Below are 16435 nucleotides of genomic sequence, written 5' to 3' on the forward strand. Positions count from 1 at the left end.
CAAACCTACTGTTTCTGTGTCGCACGACAAAAGCATACGTGCCCCTAGCTGTTCTAGTACACCAGCCACATACAAGAACTCACACCACCTCCATCATCAAGTCCAGTAAGCCTGCTCCCCCTTCATCATGCCTATCCCCGTCCTCCTCATCTGCCCCGTAAGTATCGTCGACTTCCCCCGCTTCAGGAACACCCCATCCCCTTTCTCCCCAACAACTCCACCACCGTCTCGATCCCACACTCGTCTTCCTCTCAAGAACACCCATCGCGGCCAGTTCCGGACCTCGATTCCCTCAAAGGGGGTGTAGTCGATGCGGTGGTGCAACACACTCTTCGTGATCGTAATCTTCTTCTTGCCCCGCGGCTCGTTTTCGCTACTAGAGCTGGGTGGCCCGTCTGCCTCGGATACGGCCACCAGTGGCGGCTCTTCTGGGTGCCAGATGACGATGTCGGCATCGTGGCCCGGTAGGAGACTGCCCTTTCGCCCGCCTAGCCCGTACAGCTTCGCCGGGTTCGTGGATGTTACCTCGACGAACCGCGTCAAAGGGATCCGGATCTTGTCATCATCGGCACCGCCCCCTGGGCGTGCCGGGTCGAAAGTGCGATCAAAGAGAAGCGGCAACCTGGTCTCAACACCTGGCAGCCCGTTGGGCACATTGCGGAAGTCGCCGCGTGCTCGCTGACTCTTTCCGCCATTGCTGCCGCCACTCCCTTCTGTATCTTCCGGCATCTGAAGACCTTTCATCTTGCCGCAAGGGTGGTCAAACGTCGCCGGCGCATGATCCGACGAAACCACCGTAAACGTCCCCGCCGCAAGCCCCATCCAAATCGCCTCGAGGTCCCGCGCGTCGTGCCGCAGCGGCGGCGCGCAGATGCTCTTGGCCCCCTCGAAGTCGTTGGGGCCGGACCGCAGCCGGTCGCTCAGCAGGTACAAATAGTGCGGGCACGTCTCGGCGTGGATGGGCAGGAGCCGGGCCTGCGCTTCGCGCACGTGGCGGACTGCTTCGGGCGCGGACATGTGGACGAGCAGGATGGGCGCGTCTGTGACCTCGGCTAGGCTGATGGCGCGGTACGTGGCTTCGGACTCGGCGAGCTGGGGGCGGGCGATGCTGTGGAAGAAGGTGCCGGTGTTGCCTTGCTTGGCTAGCCGCCTTGATGAAGAGACTAGGGATTAGCCCCTTAACGACTCGGGATGGCTTTTTCTGAGCATTGGGTGTTACCACTTACTTCGTGATCTGCTCGATCATGTCGCTGTTCTCGGCGTGGATCATGGTCGTAATGCCTAGGCTGCGCGCCTTCATCATGATGTTGAAGAGATCACCATCACCCAGCTTCATCGGCTCGTCTGTCAAGTGACACCAAGTCAGCATACGTCTTGTGTTCAATGAGGCTCATAAAGGGGGATGCAGATGGGAGTTTGCTCACATGTCATATACAGCTTGATGCTCGAGATCCCTTCTTCGTTGACCAACCGAGGCAGTTCCGCTTCCAGCACAGTCTCGCTGGGGTTGGTCAGGATGAGATGGAACCCGTAGTCACAGTACGAGTTCCCGGTAGCCTTGCCGTGGTACGCCTCCAGCGCCGTCCAAATGCTCTCTTCCTGGCGCTTCTGGGTGGCAAAGGCGATGACAGTCGTGTTGCCTCCGGCGATGGCGGATCTACTGCCTGTTTCCCACGTGTCGCCGGTGGGCGAGTTGTCCTGCTGGATGTGGACATGTGAGTCCACTCCTCTGTACGGCATGTTAGTGCATGCGACACAGATCTGAGGGGAACGGGTGAAGTGGCTGACCCTGGCGTGATGTAAGCACCTTGTGCGTCGACCACCTCCGTCTCGGGGCCTGCCTTTAGGCTTTGTCCGATACAATGGATCTTCCCATTTTTGACTCCCAATTCAACACCAAGTGTGAGAACTTCAGATGCAGTAACCTGCCCATGTTAGATGGTCCTCAGAAATGCTGCGGTTCGGAACTTGCTCACGATTCGTCCATTCCGGATGATAAGGTCCAAGTTCCTTGATTCGGTATCAGGGTCCATTTCGAACTCCTTGTTTTGCAAGATTCACAAAAAGGGAATTATCGCCAGTTGGTCAAGAAGGAAGCAATGCGACGGGTAGCCAGAGCAGTTGGTGCGGGTATCTCCAGGGATGGGGAAGATATAATCGGAGACCCCCGAGGTTCCCCGCATAATCTTTATCTCGACTTCCGCATGGGGTCGTCGGCTCCCTCATCCGATCCCGTCAGAGTGGAGAACGTCGTTAACTGATAACTGCAACAGATACGACACCATACATTTATCGAGGCCTGGCAACCATCTTGTGAAACTCAGTATCTCCATCACACTGCGATAATCAGTCAAGATGGATGCCCCAAGGCTAATAACAATCGCCGCCGCCCAAATGGCCGGCAACCAACTCACCGACACCCGGACCCAGATCCTCGACCGCATGCTGGCGCTCATGGACCAAGCCGCCGAAGCCGGCGTGCGCCTCCTCGCGTTCCCGGAGCTGGCCCTGACCACCTTCTTCCCGACGCAGCACATGACGGACCCCGAGCAGATCGCGCAGTACTTCGAGCCCGCGTCGCCCGCGGACCCGTACGCCGTCCTCTCGACGCCGCACGCGAAGCCGCTGGTCGACAAGGCGAACGAGCTGGGGATCGACTTCTACCTGGGATTCGCGGAACGCTGGACGACGGGCGAGGATGGGGAGATGGCGACGACGACGGACTACAATACGACGATCTACTACTCCGTAGCGGCGAAGAAGGGTATCGCCAAGTATCGCAAGGTGCATCTTCCAGGGACCATTGAGCCCTTGGAGGATCCCAAGGCTTTTCAGCAGCTGGAGAAACGCTACTTCACTCCCGGAGATCTAGGGTTCCAAGCCTTTCGAGCACCGGGACTGGTCGAGGGTGCACTGAAGGCGGATGATGTCGGCCCGGACACAGATCCGAAGAGTACCGTTGGCAAAGGCGACCCCATCTTGGGCATGCTGATCTGCAACGATAGGCGATGGCCCGAGGCCTGGCGCCCGTACGGACTACAGGTCAGTTGAGATCACCCCATCCCAAACATACCCGCCCGAAGTAGCCTAACCGCATGCCTCAGGGAGCCGAACTCGTCATCGAAGGCTACAACACCACCGCCTGGGCCCCGCAGTACCCCGGCACCCCGGCCGAGCAGCAGTCCCTCGCGGAGTTCCACCACCGGCTCTCGTGCCAGGCGGGGAGCTACCAGAACGGCCTGTGGGGCCTGCACGTGGCCAAGTGCGGCGACGAGAACGGGCAGGGGCTGATCGGCGGCAGCATGATCGTCGACCCGCTGGGCCGCGTCGTGGCCGAGGCCCGGACCGCGGACGCGGATGAGCTGGTGATGGCGACCATCGACCTGGCCCTGTGCCGCCGGCCCCGGGACCGCGTATTCAACTTTGAGAAGCATCGGAGGCTGGAGCACTACGGTTTGGCGGGGCGGCAGGTTGGATTGGAGGAGATTCCGTTGCTTGGTCGGGCGGTTTGATGTGTGGGATAGGGTACCTAGGCTGTATGGATGTAGCCCCTGTGTTTCCGGTTCGTCAACTATACACTGGTACGGCTTGGTCGTATTTCAGACTAGTTGTTTCCGTTGCGTTCCATATCAATGGCATACAGTTACTACTTTTCAGCTACCCCAATAGCTCAGTCCATCCTGGCTTTACGGTTTTGCTGGAGTCAAATATCAAGTAGTACAACAGTAGCGTGGTGAGGAAGTGTAACAAACACCATAGCCCGGGAAACAACATACCCCAAACCCTGGACGGTTCCGGTCCGGCAGGGCTCCATATCTTGTAACCCGTGATCCAACGCACCATGTCAAACGGGAAGGCAAAGAGGAAAGTGGGAAGCAACCTTTGCGACACCATCTCCGGAGGCGGCGGGCTGAGATTGGAAGCGGCCCACGCGTCCACGTATCGGAGTCCGGCCATACCAATGCCAACCGCGATAATGCCGGTGCCCACGCTCTGAGCATACCATGACAAAAGTGGCGTGCCAGCAGCGTATAGACGCCGAGATGTTGATTCCATCGACACAATTTGTCGGCCTTTCTCAAGGTCTACGCCGAATATGGCCCAGACCGTAACGAATATCCAGAATAATGCCAGGTCTTTGGCGACACGCAGGGTAAAGCCATCGCGCCGAAGCCTCTTGACCGCGATGATGATAGCAGAAACGGGTGCCAGGAACAGTATGCAGATAACGCGGATCCAGGAAATCAGGTTCGGCTCTGCAAACAATAGTATGAAGAATAAGCTGCACATGAACCACGATATGGCTGTGATGCTAAGATCCGCAGCTATTTGAGCGGGAAGAGGCAGCAAGTCAGGCGACTCCGTTCTTGGTGGACGACCCGTAACAGCAATGACTTGTTCACCTTGTGGCCTTCTCGGGTGTTGTCCGAGCATGTAGAGTACAGAGGCCACGAGGCTGCTGGGTGCTGCATGGTGCTGGTTGTCCCTTTCAACCGTCGAAAGCCAGACGGCGTTCAGGGCCAGCTCGTCGCAGAGAAAGCTGGCCAGGTAGCACGCCACCAACAGTTTGGTGTACAAGATGCCCGAGCATGCGAACAACTTGATCGACTGCATCAGCGGGCCGAGAATAAAAGACACCAGTCTGACGACGGTGTTTGCATCCGTCGTTCTTTGTCTCCGGTTGGGTGCAGGGCCACTGTACTTGGTGAATCGGACCATCAATCGCCAGCGAGACCCGTGTCGCTCTATTCTAATGCATCGAAGAGCATCGAGAGTATTGAAAAGGCACATGACAGGAGAGCATTTCAAGGCGAACCCCCATTCCTGAGGCATGCCTAGGATGCTTCCCGAGGGTTCGGTCGCGGCGCACAGGGCGATCGCGACGACGGCCCAAAACGCCGATTGCCAGGACAGCTCCTGCTGCTCACCATTGTCGTCGTTCGCGTGGTTGTTAACACCATTTTCCGTGTCGGGAATGCTTGCTGCAAAGATGACTGCAAAGAAGAGCGACGCAGCTAAGAAGCGACCGGCCGCCATTTGGTTGAATGCCCATGCAGATGCGAAATGGACCCTGAGAAGCCCTCAGGGTATCGAACATTGCGAAGAACATCAATTGAACAGGGGTGGGTCAGTGGGACGGCAAGCCCTGGAATTGGACCCCTGTCGTGGCGGGGTAAAGTCTTGTACGGATTCCGCAAGTGACAAGGGTAGCAACTCGCAATAGCTCCCAGCTTCTAGCTAACATCTTTCCGAAATGAGATTGCGAAGATCATGTCCTTATTCAACCATAAAAAATGAGTTTCAAGTTGAAGAAAGGGATCACGTCGAGTGAATCTTCATTGCAATAGCTACCGTTCATAGGAGCTAGGTCAATATATCCATCATTGCTGCGGACTAGCCGAAGGCACGTCGACCTGCAAGGTCCTACCTTGACAATCTTTAGATGGCAGGGCTGACATGAAATGCACTGGCTTTCCTTGGTAAGGTCCCCAGCGCTGAACCAAAGGTGAGCCGTGAGCCACTGCTGCCTAAACTCCTTCTGTAGCTCAATGCCATATGACCAGGCTTTGAATTAACCTGGTTGGGCAATCCGATAGCTCGAAGCTCGAGGCCTTCGGGGAGCCTTGGTGTCCTAATGAAAGGACTTGACCGTCTTGCTCCTCAGCTGTCCAACATCCTTAAGTGAGGACTCTTCTTGCTTTTTCCGCATCTCAATCGCCTCCCAGATGGCGCAACGCACGCGGACCAACAGCGAAATCCCCGTCTACACCATCGACCTGGCCGCCGCGCCGAAGCTGCGGTATCTCGAAATCGCCAGAGACTTTGCCCCACTCATCGGCTCCTTGACCCCCTTATTCGACGCCATCGTGCAAAACGCCATCCCGCACCCCTACCTGCACAAATTGGCAAAGAAGGCGGCCAAGCACTGTCTGAAGCGCCTCCACGATGACGACGAGACCCAGGAGCTTCGGGGTATATCCGAAGTGACGGGCGTCGACATGTATCTCCTGGTCGCTTTCAACACCTTGCTGGACTGCATGCTCGGCTGCACATCGGGCGCAGTGCCCGTCACGTCGAATCCCAAGACGAGTCCGCCAGGCACGCGGCTGATGCACTTTCGCACGCTCGACTGGGGTATGCCGGGCCTGCGAGACGTCCTCGTGGAGCTCGAGTTCGTCGATTCGGCATCGCCAGACCCGACCGCAGTCTTGGCGCGCTCCATCACCTATGCCGGCTATGTGGGGGTTCTCACCGGCGTCCGGTCTGTCTCGCATCTAATTCTCACACGCTGATTGGCTGACATTTTCTCGCTGCAGAAAGGGCCTTTCTATCGCCATGAACTTCAGGCCTAATCGGAACTGCTCGGCGTACTCGCTCAGATGGCACCAGCTCATGGTCCTCTTGGGTCGGCGAAAGTCACTTTCGTCCACCTTGCGATCTGTCATTATGCCTGGCGCAATCCCTGCTTCCGAGACTTGGACTGATGACTTTGTCTTGGCCAAAACGGTAGCTCGCCTGCTTCCTGCCAAGATGGCGCCATGCTATCTCACCCTGTGCGACGGTAAGGAAGTGTGTGTGATCGAGAAGGACCTCCGTTCCGGAAGGGTCCGCTCTTCCTCCGAGTTCCTGGTGCAGACAAACCACGACGTCATCTCACATAGCAGCGGCTCCGGGGAGAAGAACGGACCCGATGATCAGGATCTGAATAGGGCCATGCTGAAGCTTGAGGGTTGGTTGGAGGAGTCGAGCGACCGTTTCGATAGCGTGACCCAGAAGTGGGACCGCCATGTTCGGAAGGTCCAATCGTCAAGTCGCGGCTCGCCGGACCAGGGCGAGACCACGTATACTGATGGGCCAGTTGGGCGATCCATTGCAGAGAAGGCGATTGGGAAGCCGGCTCTCAAGCGATGGGTGCAGTCCCAGCAAGTCATGGGCGATTGCACCCATTTTGCTTCTATCATAGATCCATACAATGGGACGATACCTTGGATCAAGCGAGGACGGTTCTTAAGCGAGCCATATACTTGAATTTGATCACCAACAAGACTCATACGATTTTCTTATCGCTTAACGAAATGCCATCCCACTATCCTGTTACATGCACTGTCATCGCCCAGACCTGGTTCAATCTTATTCATCCTCAAGTCATCCCGATCAACACAGCCCCAGTCCCACACTTTACCACATCGCAGATCTGTCCAAGCACTTGCCGGGAGGCTACCAGGCGGTACCTGGGAGAAGCCGGTGTGACTGTGGGGATTTGGACACTTCCAGGCCTAAGGCGCTGGTGACGTGTGCTGTTGGGAACCACCGCAGCTTGCAGACGGCCGCGGTGGCGGGGGCAGCGTCCCGAGGTCTTTCTAACGTGACTCGGCAGGGAAATGGCGCGGGGACCTATGAGATGGCGATCACGGCAAGGTTGGGCCACGTGTACGTGCATGGCCTGGCCAAGGACTATCCGATCGATCCCGCGGTTGGCCAGTAGGCGAGCGTACGTCCATGGGAGCGGCATGGAATCTGGCCAGCCGATTGTGCTATCTTTTACATTGCATGCCAAGACGGACGTTTAGCCTGACATGGCATGAGTCGGAAGAAATAAGAAAGGAAAAAAGGGAAGAAGCGAGCTCTCCGAGCAAACTTCAGCTGTCTTAAATGAGCTTCGACTCCTTGAAGGGCTCGGATATAACTGTTGTGTTTGAGAGCCCTGCAACATTCTGGAATCCAACATCTTCACTTCCCGTCTCGGTTCCTACGATTCTAGTCAACAAAATCTACAGCCGAAGACTCGACTTGATTCTAGTGAATCCTTTGATTACGATATGGAATGGAATCGGGAGTCCGACTCGGAACCCGAGCAGGTACCAATCGAAACCTATGTTGCACATCTGAATAGCTGGCTCCGAGACTGTAACGAGCACCATGACAACGAATTCCAGGTGGCTCCCATTCCCGAACGGCCACCACATCATATCCCAGACTGGGTCATCGACACCAAAGATGCGTGCATCGTGCGCGGGTGTAGCGTCCCGAGATATGTGGCTCTAAGCTACGTGTGGAGGTCTCCCAGTCATAAGAAGGATTTCTCGGCTGGAACTCGCTTGATGCTATTGAAAGACAACCTCGGCGACTTCCGAACCAAGGGCTTTCTGAGTACGGGCATTTTGGATCTGGCGCCCGTGGTTGTCAGGGATGCCATAAACCTCGTACAACGCTGTGGAGCCAGATACCTCTGGGTCGATTGCCTGTGTATTGTCCAGCATGATGATACCACCGGGGACCGTGTCGCTCTTATGAACGAGATCTACTCAGGCGCTTACTTCACGCTGATAGCTGCAGCTTCTACTGTGTTCGCCAAGGGGCTATACGGACCACCTTGTCTCCAAAACACAACAAGATACATCAACAACGACAAGCCCTCAGCTTCTACCCTGCATGCCGAGCTCCTCTGTTCACATTGGGCCACGCAAGGGTGGACATTTCAAGAGCAATTGCTTTCCAGGCGTACGATGGTATTTCTCAATGACATTTATTTCTGGGATTGCCAGCACGCCGTGCAGTGCCCTGGTATAGCCGCGGAGCACGAGACTGAAAGTATGGTCTTGCTGAAACAAGACAGTAGCCAGCATGAGCCACGGCAAACCACCGGATTGGTGGCAAACGGCGGAATAGATCAAGGACTCCCTTCCGTCCCTGATATGAAGTTGTACATCGAGCTCGTGTGCCGATATAATAACCGGAACCTAACATACGACCAGGACGACCTTCCCGCTTTCTCCGGTGTGCTTGAAGAGTTGTCGCAAAGTGGATTCTTCGGTGGCTTCATCTGCGGCCTGCCGGCCCTCCTTCTTGATTCCGCTCTTCTATGGCAGCCCATTACCAAAGCGCGGCGACGTTCAATGAAAGACTCAGCAGTCAGTCTAGCCCCCAAAGCGCCGTTGCCCTCATGGTCTTGGGTGGGCTGGCAGTGTCGAGTTGACCCTGACAGCCTTCTGAGTGACCTGATGAAGAGCTTGAATTCGGACTACAAGAAAAGAGGGTTCCCCAGCTGCACAGTTACGAAACTGGTAGATTGGTCTACATACCCCATGGAGTCACTGATCAATGAAGCAAGAATTATGCAGGAGTACAAAGCCCCCTGGGCACCGCACCGCCTGGAAGTCTCCCTCCGCAATGGTCTTACAAGCCTGCCTATATCGATACTGTCAATTCACGGTCTTATCCAGAGGCTTTCGTCCACCAGACTATGTCCAATGCGTTTTATCGATACCCAATACCAGCACAGAGCCCCAATGCTGTCAAAATGCCTAATCGAAACGGGTCTTTGATATCCTGCATAACGACAAGAGCACTTCTCCGTGTCAGGAGGGTCCTTGCTCCATATTCTCCACCGCCATCAATAATAGAACATGTACATCACAAGAAAATTCCCCTAGCAAGTATCAGGGCTGTCTCAGTGGTTAATACTAAGATTTACGCTAGTCCGCGTGATGTGGAAGTCTGCCCGGTTGCCACACTCGAGGATAGTCACGGGAGATGGGCAGGAACCTTGCAAATCATGAATGACAAAACCCTCGCTGGACCAGGGTCGAACTTGGAACTGATTGTCATCTCAACTGGCAGCATTCCCTATAATGATGGGGGACTGCCCTACCAAGAAGAGGTAGAAAGCGGGGCATCATGGTTATATTCGTGGTTTGATGGGGCATCACATCATCAAGAGAGGTACTATTTCGAGCCACTGGTTTCGCCTAACTCTCGCGACGACTGGGCCACAAGGGCGTTTCAAATCCTTGACGAGACCCGGCGGAATTTAGATGCAGGCATGGACATTGGGCCGTTTGCCCGACGCTGGCTATCCACTGTCGAGGGAGCCAAAGGCCCTACTGGCGGAAACGAACAGCTGGACATTGCCGACCCACCTCAACGGTACGAATTCTACAATGTCTTATGGGTGGAAACGATAGACGGAATCAAGTACAGGAAGGCTGCCGGGCGAGTCCCGAAGGATGTCTGGGAAGAGAACTGCGGACAGCCCGAGAAGATCGTGCTGGGGTAACTGGTCGTTATCGAGCCTCACTGATGTGTCATGGAGATAGACTGTATCTTGACATTGGAGTATCATATCACATTCATTCGGCCGAACATGATGACCATGCCCCAACATATGTGTTTGTTCGTTTCATCGAGCGCAGTCCCAGTGACAAGAGTGTTCTGCACCGAAAACCCAAACTATTTCCTTACCGATGTTGAGCCTCTTGTTGTTCATGTGTCGGCGATGGAATATCCTAGCAAGAGGATACTGGCAACACGGCAGCCCCCGAACCCGAACCAATCTTCGTCGGGGCCGGGCCAGCCGACCTTCGCTCCATCCATTGTCGAGCCCGCATCGCAGCTAGAGTGCATAGCATAATGACTCGAGTCGCGTTGCTCAAGCATATACTGAGTGAGTAGTAATGTCGAAGAGTGGCATAGGCCGAGCGCTCTCCGGTCCCGTTCCAATCCAAGTGAAGGAAAGCATCGAATTGCAGCAACACCCACCACAAGACCAAACGCTTGGAACCGCCGAATGCCAGCTTGATGTCGTCGATGATCCCGCCTGCCGTATATGTTAATATCGAGCCTTCAGAAGATGTCCAGTGTGTGTCTCTTGCGGGTACGTGCCGTTCTCGAAATATTCATCTTCGTCTTCGAGTCTTTCATTCGTATATACTTGGCCTTCCCTCGCGTCCATGAAGAGCCCGAGCATAGAAACCGCACAGAAGAGTGCCCCAAAGACGTAAAATAGGATCGAAGAAAGTTCAGGCATCTTGCTGGCTTTCGAGTGGTTGGCTCGCATAAAGCTGTAAGCTGACAAGGAAAAAGTGTAAAAGAATGGGACAATCATAGTTTAAGAAGATGAACAATCTGTCGAGGTCCAGATCTGACAGGAACTCGAATGTTTGCTCGAAGCAAGGAGCGGCGGCCCCTAAATAAGAGCAAACCTCTCCGACCAATAGCTATGATGGCAGGATACAGGCAAACACCACCATCACAAACTTAATAGCATGGCTGTGTTGAGCATATCCGATATACGGGAGTGGGCATCATCCGGTTAATGTTTCTGTTTTTAAAGCAAGGCTGTTAGTGAAGTTACCCCCTGACGGCGACAACACCAAGTTATGCTGTCATATACAAATTAGGGAATGTTCAGTGCCATGATATGATGCTTATTCTACTGGAAATGAGGCCTGATTAGACAAAAAGCCCTGTCAATCATTCGTGGCAAGTGTGTTTATATCAAAGGCAGCGTTGGCACCATCAAGGGGAAAGACCAGTGGGTGACATAAGAGGAGCTGTGAAGCAGAGCACGTGGCACCAGCCAATCGTACCAGCTTAGAACACTGCCAATTAGGTGTGTGATAAGGGCAGATTAGCTTGGATGCCAAGGAGATCAGCGGCTGACCAGTTACCAGGCCTCGTCGGCGACAGCGGCCATACGCCGTATGCATCAAACACTTGCGCCCACCTTAATTTACGGATACGGGCAACAAGCCGGTATATACGCTGGTGTCTTCTTCTCCGCTATATCAATGATGCCTATCATCAATCACTTCCCCTTGCTCCTGCCCAATGTCCACCACGTCTTACAGCGCAGCAGCACGAAGTCCGTCCCTTAGCTATTACCCGGCTTCATCACCAACCAACGGCACGCCGATGCAGCCACAGCAACAACAACACGACGCACCACCGTATCCGGTCTGGGTACAACCTGCGCGCCGGCCAGATTATCATCAGGCGCCCGGGTCGCCATACGGGCAAATCCCGACAAACGGTCACCCAGCGGCAGCACCACCACCACCACCCGCGATGAGAATGATGATGAATGGCGCCCCGCAGCAGAACTATACGCAAGCACCCGGATTCGCACCGCCTCCGCCCCAGAGGTTGCTCTTTACGGCGCAGGGTAAGGACTATATCATATCGGATCCAAGCTGCTCGAAAGTTCTCTTCACCGTCGTCCGAGCCACCAGGCACCGCTCGTGGCTGTCGTCGTCCAGCCCGCCGCACATGTCAGTCCGCCGGGGCGACGCGTCAGGCCCGGAGCTCGCCACGGTGCACTACCACACCTTCACCACGTCGAAGATGGACGTGACGCTGCATCTCGGGGGTGCCGGTAGCAGCAACACTCAGCGATACAAGAAGGACTTCGACAGCGCGACAGGCCTAGGACGGCTGCGCTGGCAGAACGAGTCCACCTCTTTCTTCAACTGCAGCAGCCGCGGCAAAGGAGGACTGAAGCTCGAAGCATCGTCGGGTGCATACTCTGGCACGACGATCGCCAAGTTCGAGGGATCGAATGGGGGATGCAAGATGAAAGGAGACGGCTGCCTCACCATACTCGCGCGCCGCCCAATAAACATGACGCAGCTCGAGGAGATCGTGGCGACGTGCGTGTTCGAGAGGGAGAGGCGGCGGCGCGAGACCGAGAAGACCGAGACCGCGGTCGCCGCCAACGACGTGAGCGTGGCCGCGGTCGGGGTCGCGGTCGGGTCCTAGGTCTGGGGAGAGGGAAAGGGGGAGAAAGAGGGGAAGGAAGGGAGGCAAGAAAAGGGAAAACCCGGTCATCGTTGGTCTTGGTCCTGGGCTGCGCGCCACTATGGCGTTATCAGCTCAGCTTCCCCGTATCAACCCCAGCTAGCGATCTATCGATAGGATAACTCAAAAGGGAAACAGAGAGGGAAAAACGTCCCATATGGTCAGGCTGAGGAACTGTTTATCTGCGAGTCGTGCCTGTTTCAAACCCCTGAGCGCATCTTGGCATCACAGTGATATTCCGATCGCTGCCGGGTCTGGTCGGCCAGTGATAATCGTGCTGTTGACGGCCATGTGCGTACTGTCGCCACGGAGGCATCCGCCCCAGGCCTCCGCTAAACACCATTTGCCTCTTTAATTTCCAATTTTAGCCACTCACGGGCCCGTTTGGCACCTGCCAATGCCTGCTGGAGTTTCGAGGCTGAGTGAAGTCTAAATTGTGCAGGTGAACTGAGTGCTTGGGTTGCTTGGGGGCGCAAACGCCAAGCTTCATGCGTTCTAGCTGAGCCGAGTGGAGAGTGTGTTCAGTGCTTGGTCGTTTCGCTGCCAGCAGTGGAGCCGGCCCGTTGGCCTCTTGATAGGCCCGCGATCCCTGTCGGCAGTTGTATAAGGGTTCGGATGCTATTCCAGCCTTCACCCAATCTGGCGAATGAGGGTCTTATAGGTTTCATGCGCTAACAAGCTGCCAGGCCAGCCAGGCTGTCGGGGGGTCCACTCGGGCGATTATGGTGACATGGGGGGAGGTCCTAGAGGAGGACCTAGCCCCAAGCACCAAGGCTCCTGAACAGCCCCTGTTCCCTGTGCCCACCCGCGATGCAACCCGGAGGCTCAATCATGTGTCATTTTTCCTGCGCATTCTCCGGCCGCCATGAAGGATTTGCTAGTCCATGAGCGTCGTAAATGTTGAATTGTTTTTAGAGTCTGGGGGTATTAGGGTAGAATGCCTTCTTTTTGAGTCGATATATGTTGGGTTTGCTCGGCTTTGAGTCACTTGCTTCTGCTGGCCTGCGCTGGTAATTATGAGTCGAAAAGCAAAAGAACAACCAAAAAGGTCAATGTGTCGGCATTATCGGCTATGGCGTGCTGTGGTGGTTTTGACAACTGAAGATGCAACCTTGACCGCAGCAATCGGGGTGGGACGGGAGCGCTACTGGTACCTCGCTTGTGACCTTTCGGCACCTCTGCGCAAATTGAAGTTGAGGCAAACTGGGGAATACTGCTCCCTCACGCTCAACGAAAATGCTACGGCAAATAGCAACGTCCTGTGTATATAATCCGTCTCGCCCGACATGAAGTCTTATGTTTTTTGTTCTTCATCCAGCCAACCAACCAACCTTCACTCCAACAACCAAATCCTTCTATTCCCTTCTTTTCTACATTCTTTGAGTTGATCTCACACCGTCGCACTAGCTGCAACATATTCATTCCCTCTTAAGCCAAATTAGCCCACTCTTTTTTGAGATCACTCAAACACAACAACCCACCAAACTACTCCACCTTTCTCGCCAAATCAGTCAAGATGCAGTTCTTCGCCATCATCACCTCCGCCCTCGTCGCCGTCGCGGCCGCCAGCCCCCTGCGCGCCGCCGTCGACAACAGCGCCGACCTGGCCCTGGCCCGCCGCGCCGAGGAGACCCAGGACGGCCTTGCCAAGCTGCAGGAGGTCGGCCCCAAGATCAGCGAGCTCCTCCAAGCCCTGGCCGACAAGCAGAACCCCTCCATTTCTTCCGTCGGTGACGACTTCCAGGCCGCCGACTTCAAGGTCCAGGACGTCATCCAGGACATCCTCAACGCTGTCGGCGGCACCGAAGGCATCAAGAGCATCGTCAAGACCGTCATGGGCCTCATCCCCGGCGCCTCCAACTTCCAGGGCATCGTCGACAGCGCCCTCAACATCGTCCTGCCCCTCATCACCGGCGGCGCCAAGGGCAACGGCTCCGGCGCCGGGGCCGGCGCCACGACCACTGCGTCCGCCGCCCCGGCCGCCACCCCCGCGCCCACCGCTGCGCCGGCCAAGAACAACACCGCCAAGGCTGCTGCTTTCAACGTCGACGAGATCTCCTACGTGTAAACAAATGCTCGTCAGGTCAGAGCATTGACTACTACTGAGAAAAAACACTGTGTATACCCATTTTTTCGATTCTGGAATCCTGTTGTGTATATATACTAGTTATGGGATGGCCTCGGCTTTTTTGGCTTTTGTTTTTTATATCGGATCCTTTGGGTGTTGGGGGAAGGAACGGGTTCCTGGTTCAGGGAAGGGGTTGATCGCCTTTATCGGCCTCTCGGATGGGCTCGCTACCACTGTCAGAACTGATGGAGCTCGCAATGTATATTACAGAAGGTGCCTTGAGGCTTAGGAATCGAACCCCTTGTTCAAAGCGAAAACTGAAAGAATCTCAATTTGCAAACTGCGGTGACATAATGTAACCTGACAAGGGAATTAAACCGTTTTGTCACTGCTAAAACGTTTCTGTACATCTGAAGCCCTTCCCTTGGTCCCTTTTGGTTTCTCTTACTTATATAGATTGACTTTTTTTACTTTTTTTTATTCTTTTGCTTTTCGACTCATACCAGCGCAGGCCAGCAGAAGCAAGTAACTCAAAACCGAGCAAACCCAACACATATCGACTCAAAAAGGAGGTATTATACCCCAATACCCCCTAGACTCTAAAAACAATTCAAAATTTCAGACTCTCATTTACTTATATAGATATATTTACGAAAACCTCGTAACCAGTAAATCAGGACTTGCGCATCTCGGGTTGTTCAATGTCGGTGAATTCGTTGGTAGCTGTTTCAAGCGCTCAAGAGCCTTGGTCTTCCACCGATGCCGACCGGTTGTCCAGCTCCGTAAGGTCGGTCAGATCCGACGGTTCAATATTCATGCTTTCGGTTGCCGCGCCAGTACCCCGCATGCCGTTGTTGTTGTTGCCAGTGTTGCTAATGTTTCCGGTGTTGTTACTGTTGGTACCACCACCCGACCCATGGCCTTGACCGGAGCCGTCGGCCCCGGCCTGGTCCAAATCAAGCTCAGGCATCTCTGGCAGCAGTAGGTCCTCGGTGTGGGACCCGGGTCATACAGCTTGTAGCCGGGCAGCTCGATGGCGAGGCGGCCCTCGCACTCGGACTTCTAGGCGGCCTCCTGCGCGCAGGCGGACAGCATGTGCTGGCGGTACGTGTCGAATCCGAAGGCCTTTTGGAACCGCCGCCACAAACCCTCCGTGTTCGGGGCGGTCAGCATGTCGCGGTACTCGGCCCCTGGGCGCGCCGGCAGAACTCTCACACGAGCGCGAACACGACGTGCCCGGCCAACCAGATACCCGTCGCGGCCGGGCAGATCTTCGTGCCGCAGGCCACCCCAGTCGGCGCCGGGCTTGAGCGCGATGTCGCCCTGCTCCAGGATGCGCCCGATGACCCCTGGGTCTGGGCCAGACAGTTGGCGCGGTTCATCTGGTAGGTATTGAGGACCGTGAGGCGCTGGACACGGGGCTTGCCTTCGTCGTCCTCGGTGATCTGGAAGATGACGCCAACCTAGAGGCTGTTGTCGTACAACTCGAACAGGTACACTACTAAATGGCCCGTCTGGCTTTTATCTGGAGGGGCAGGGGAGTTCATTACCCATAGCAACGTTACTTCTGGCCTGATATGCTGTGAACAGCTTTGGAGTTTGTTGGTCCCCTTCGTATGCACCTCCATGGCCTGTCGGCCAAGCGTCCCATAATCAATGAGCTAGTGAAGGTTGCTTGAGTTTGATGCTGCCCAGAATCGGACAATCCAGATTTGTTCCCGTAAGGCGTGAGAGACATTGTTATTGATTAAAGGAAAATGAAAATTGCATTCCGAACCCACCGTGATACCT

The 16435-nt window shown here is 55.2% G+C and overlaps 9 protein-coding genes across 9 annotated transcripts; 5 read left to right on the forward strand and 4 right to left on the reverse strand.

Annotated features, from left to right (window-relative positions):
* Positions 1 to 96: 96 nt before the first annotated feature.
* On the reverse strand, positions 97 to 2033 carry PG997_001956 (uncharacterized protein; the record flags this gene model as incomplete). The annotated part of the gene is made up of 5 exons (XM_066806271.1): positions 97 to 1150; positions 1227 to 1344; positions 1425 to 1729; positions 1789 to 1925; positions 1977 to 2033. 5 exons carry the CDS (start codon positions 2031 to 2033, stop codon positions 97 to 99), a joined length of 1671 nt encoding a protein of 556 aa, XP_066673567.1.
* A 322-nt stretch (positions 2034 to 2355) lies between these two features.
* PG997_001957 (uncharacterized protein) lies at positions 2356 to 3512 on the forward strand (the record flags this gene model as incomplete). The annotated part of the gene is made up of 2 exons (XM_066806272.1): positions 2356 to 3042; positions 3105 to 3512. 2 exons carry the CDS (start codon positions 2356 to 2358, stop codon positions 3510 to 3512), a joined length of 1095 nt encoding a protein of 364 aa, XP_066673568.1.
* Positions 3513 to 3657: 145 nt separating this feature from the next.
* On the reverse strand, positions 3658 to 5037 carry PG997_001958 (uncharacterized protein; the record flags this gene model as incomplete). The annotated part of the gene is made up of 1 exon (XM_066806273.1): positions 3658 to 5037. The coding sequence occupies one exon, from the start codon at positions 5035 to 5037 to the stop codon at positions 3658 to 3660; it is 1380 nt and encodes a 459-aa protein (XP_066673569.1).
* Positions 5038 to 5726: 689 nt separating this feature from the next.
* On the forward strand, positions 5727 to 7029 carry PG997_001959 (uncharacterized protein; the record flags this gene model as incomplete). The annotated part of the gene is made up of 2 exons (XM_066806274.1): positions 5727 to 6262; positions 6318 to 7029. 2 exons carry the CDS (start codon positions 5727 to 5729, stop codon positions 7027 to 7029), a joined length of 1248 nt encoding a protein of 415 aa, XP_066673570.1.
* A 791-nt stretch (positions 7030 to 7820) lies between these two features.
* PG997_001960 (uncharacterized protein) lies at positions 7821 to 10057 on the forward strand (the record flags this gene model as incomplete). The annotated part of the gene is made up of 2 exons (XM_066806275.1): positions 7821 to 8448; positions 9822 to 10057. 2 exons carry the CDS (start codon positions 7821 to 7823, stop codon positions 10055 to 10057), a joined length of 864 nt encoding a protein of 287 aa, XP_066673571.1.
* Positions 10058 to 11610: 1553 nt separating this feature from the next.
* On the forward strand, positions 11611 to 12537 carry PG997_001961 (uncharacterized protein; the record flags this gene model as incomplete). The annotated part of the gene is made up of 1 exon (XM_066806276.1): positions 11611 to 12537. One exon carries the CDS (start codon positions 11611 to 11613, stop codon positions 12535 to 12537), a length of 927 nt encoding a protein of 308 aa, XP_066673572.1.
* A 1555-nt stretch (positions 12538 to 14092) lies between these two features.
* Positions 14093 to 14644, forward strand: PG997_001962 (uncharacterized protein; the record flags this gene model as incomplete). The annotated part of the gene is made up of 1 exon (XM_066806277.1): positions 14093 to 14644. One exon carries the CDS (start codon positions 14093 to 14095, stop codon positions 14642 to 14644), a length of 552 nt encoding a protein of 183 aa, XP_066673573.1.
* A 736-nt stretch (positions 14645 to 15380) lies between these two features.
* On the reverse strand, positions 15381 to 15614 carry PG997_001963 (uncharacterized protein; the record flags this gene model as incomplete). Its single annotated transcript, XM_066806278.1, has 1 exon — positions 15381 to 15614. One exon carries the CDS (start codon positions 15612 to 15614, stop codon positions 15381 to 15383), a length of 234 nt encoding a protein of 77 aa, XP_066673574.1.
* Positions 15615 to 15706: 92 nt separating this feature from the next.
* On the reverse strand, positions 15707 to 16026 carry PG997_001964 (uncharacterized protein; the record flags this gene model as incomplete). Its single annotated transcript, XM_066806279.1, is given in 2 exon segments — positions 15707 to 15993; positions 16011 to 16026. The coding sequence occupies 2 exon segments, from the start codon at positions 16024 to 16026 to the stop codon at positions 15707 to 15709; spliced, it is 303 nt and encodes a 100-aa protein (XP_066673575.1).
* Between the last annotated feature and the right edge of the window lie 409 nt (positions 16027 to 16435).

The sequence above is a fragment of the Apiospora hydei genome, assembly GCF_038363865.1.
Source record: "Apiospora hydei strain CBS 114990 chromosome Unknown utg000003l_segment0_segment0, whole genome shotgun sequence".
Taxonomy (NCBI): Eukaryota; Fungi; Ascomycota; class Sordariomycetes; order Amphisphaeriales; family Apiosporaceae; genus Apiospora; species Apiospora hydei.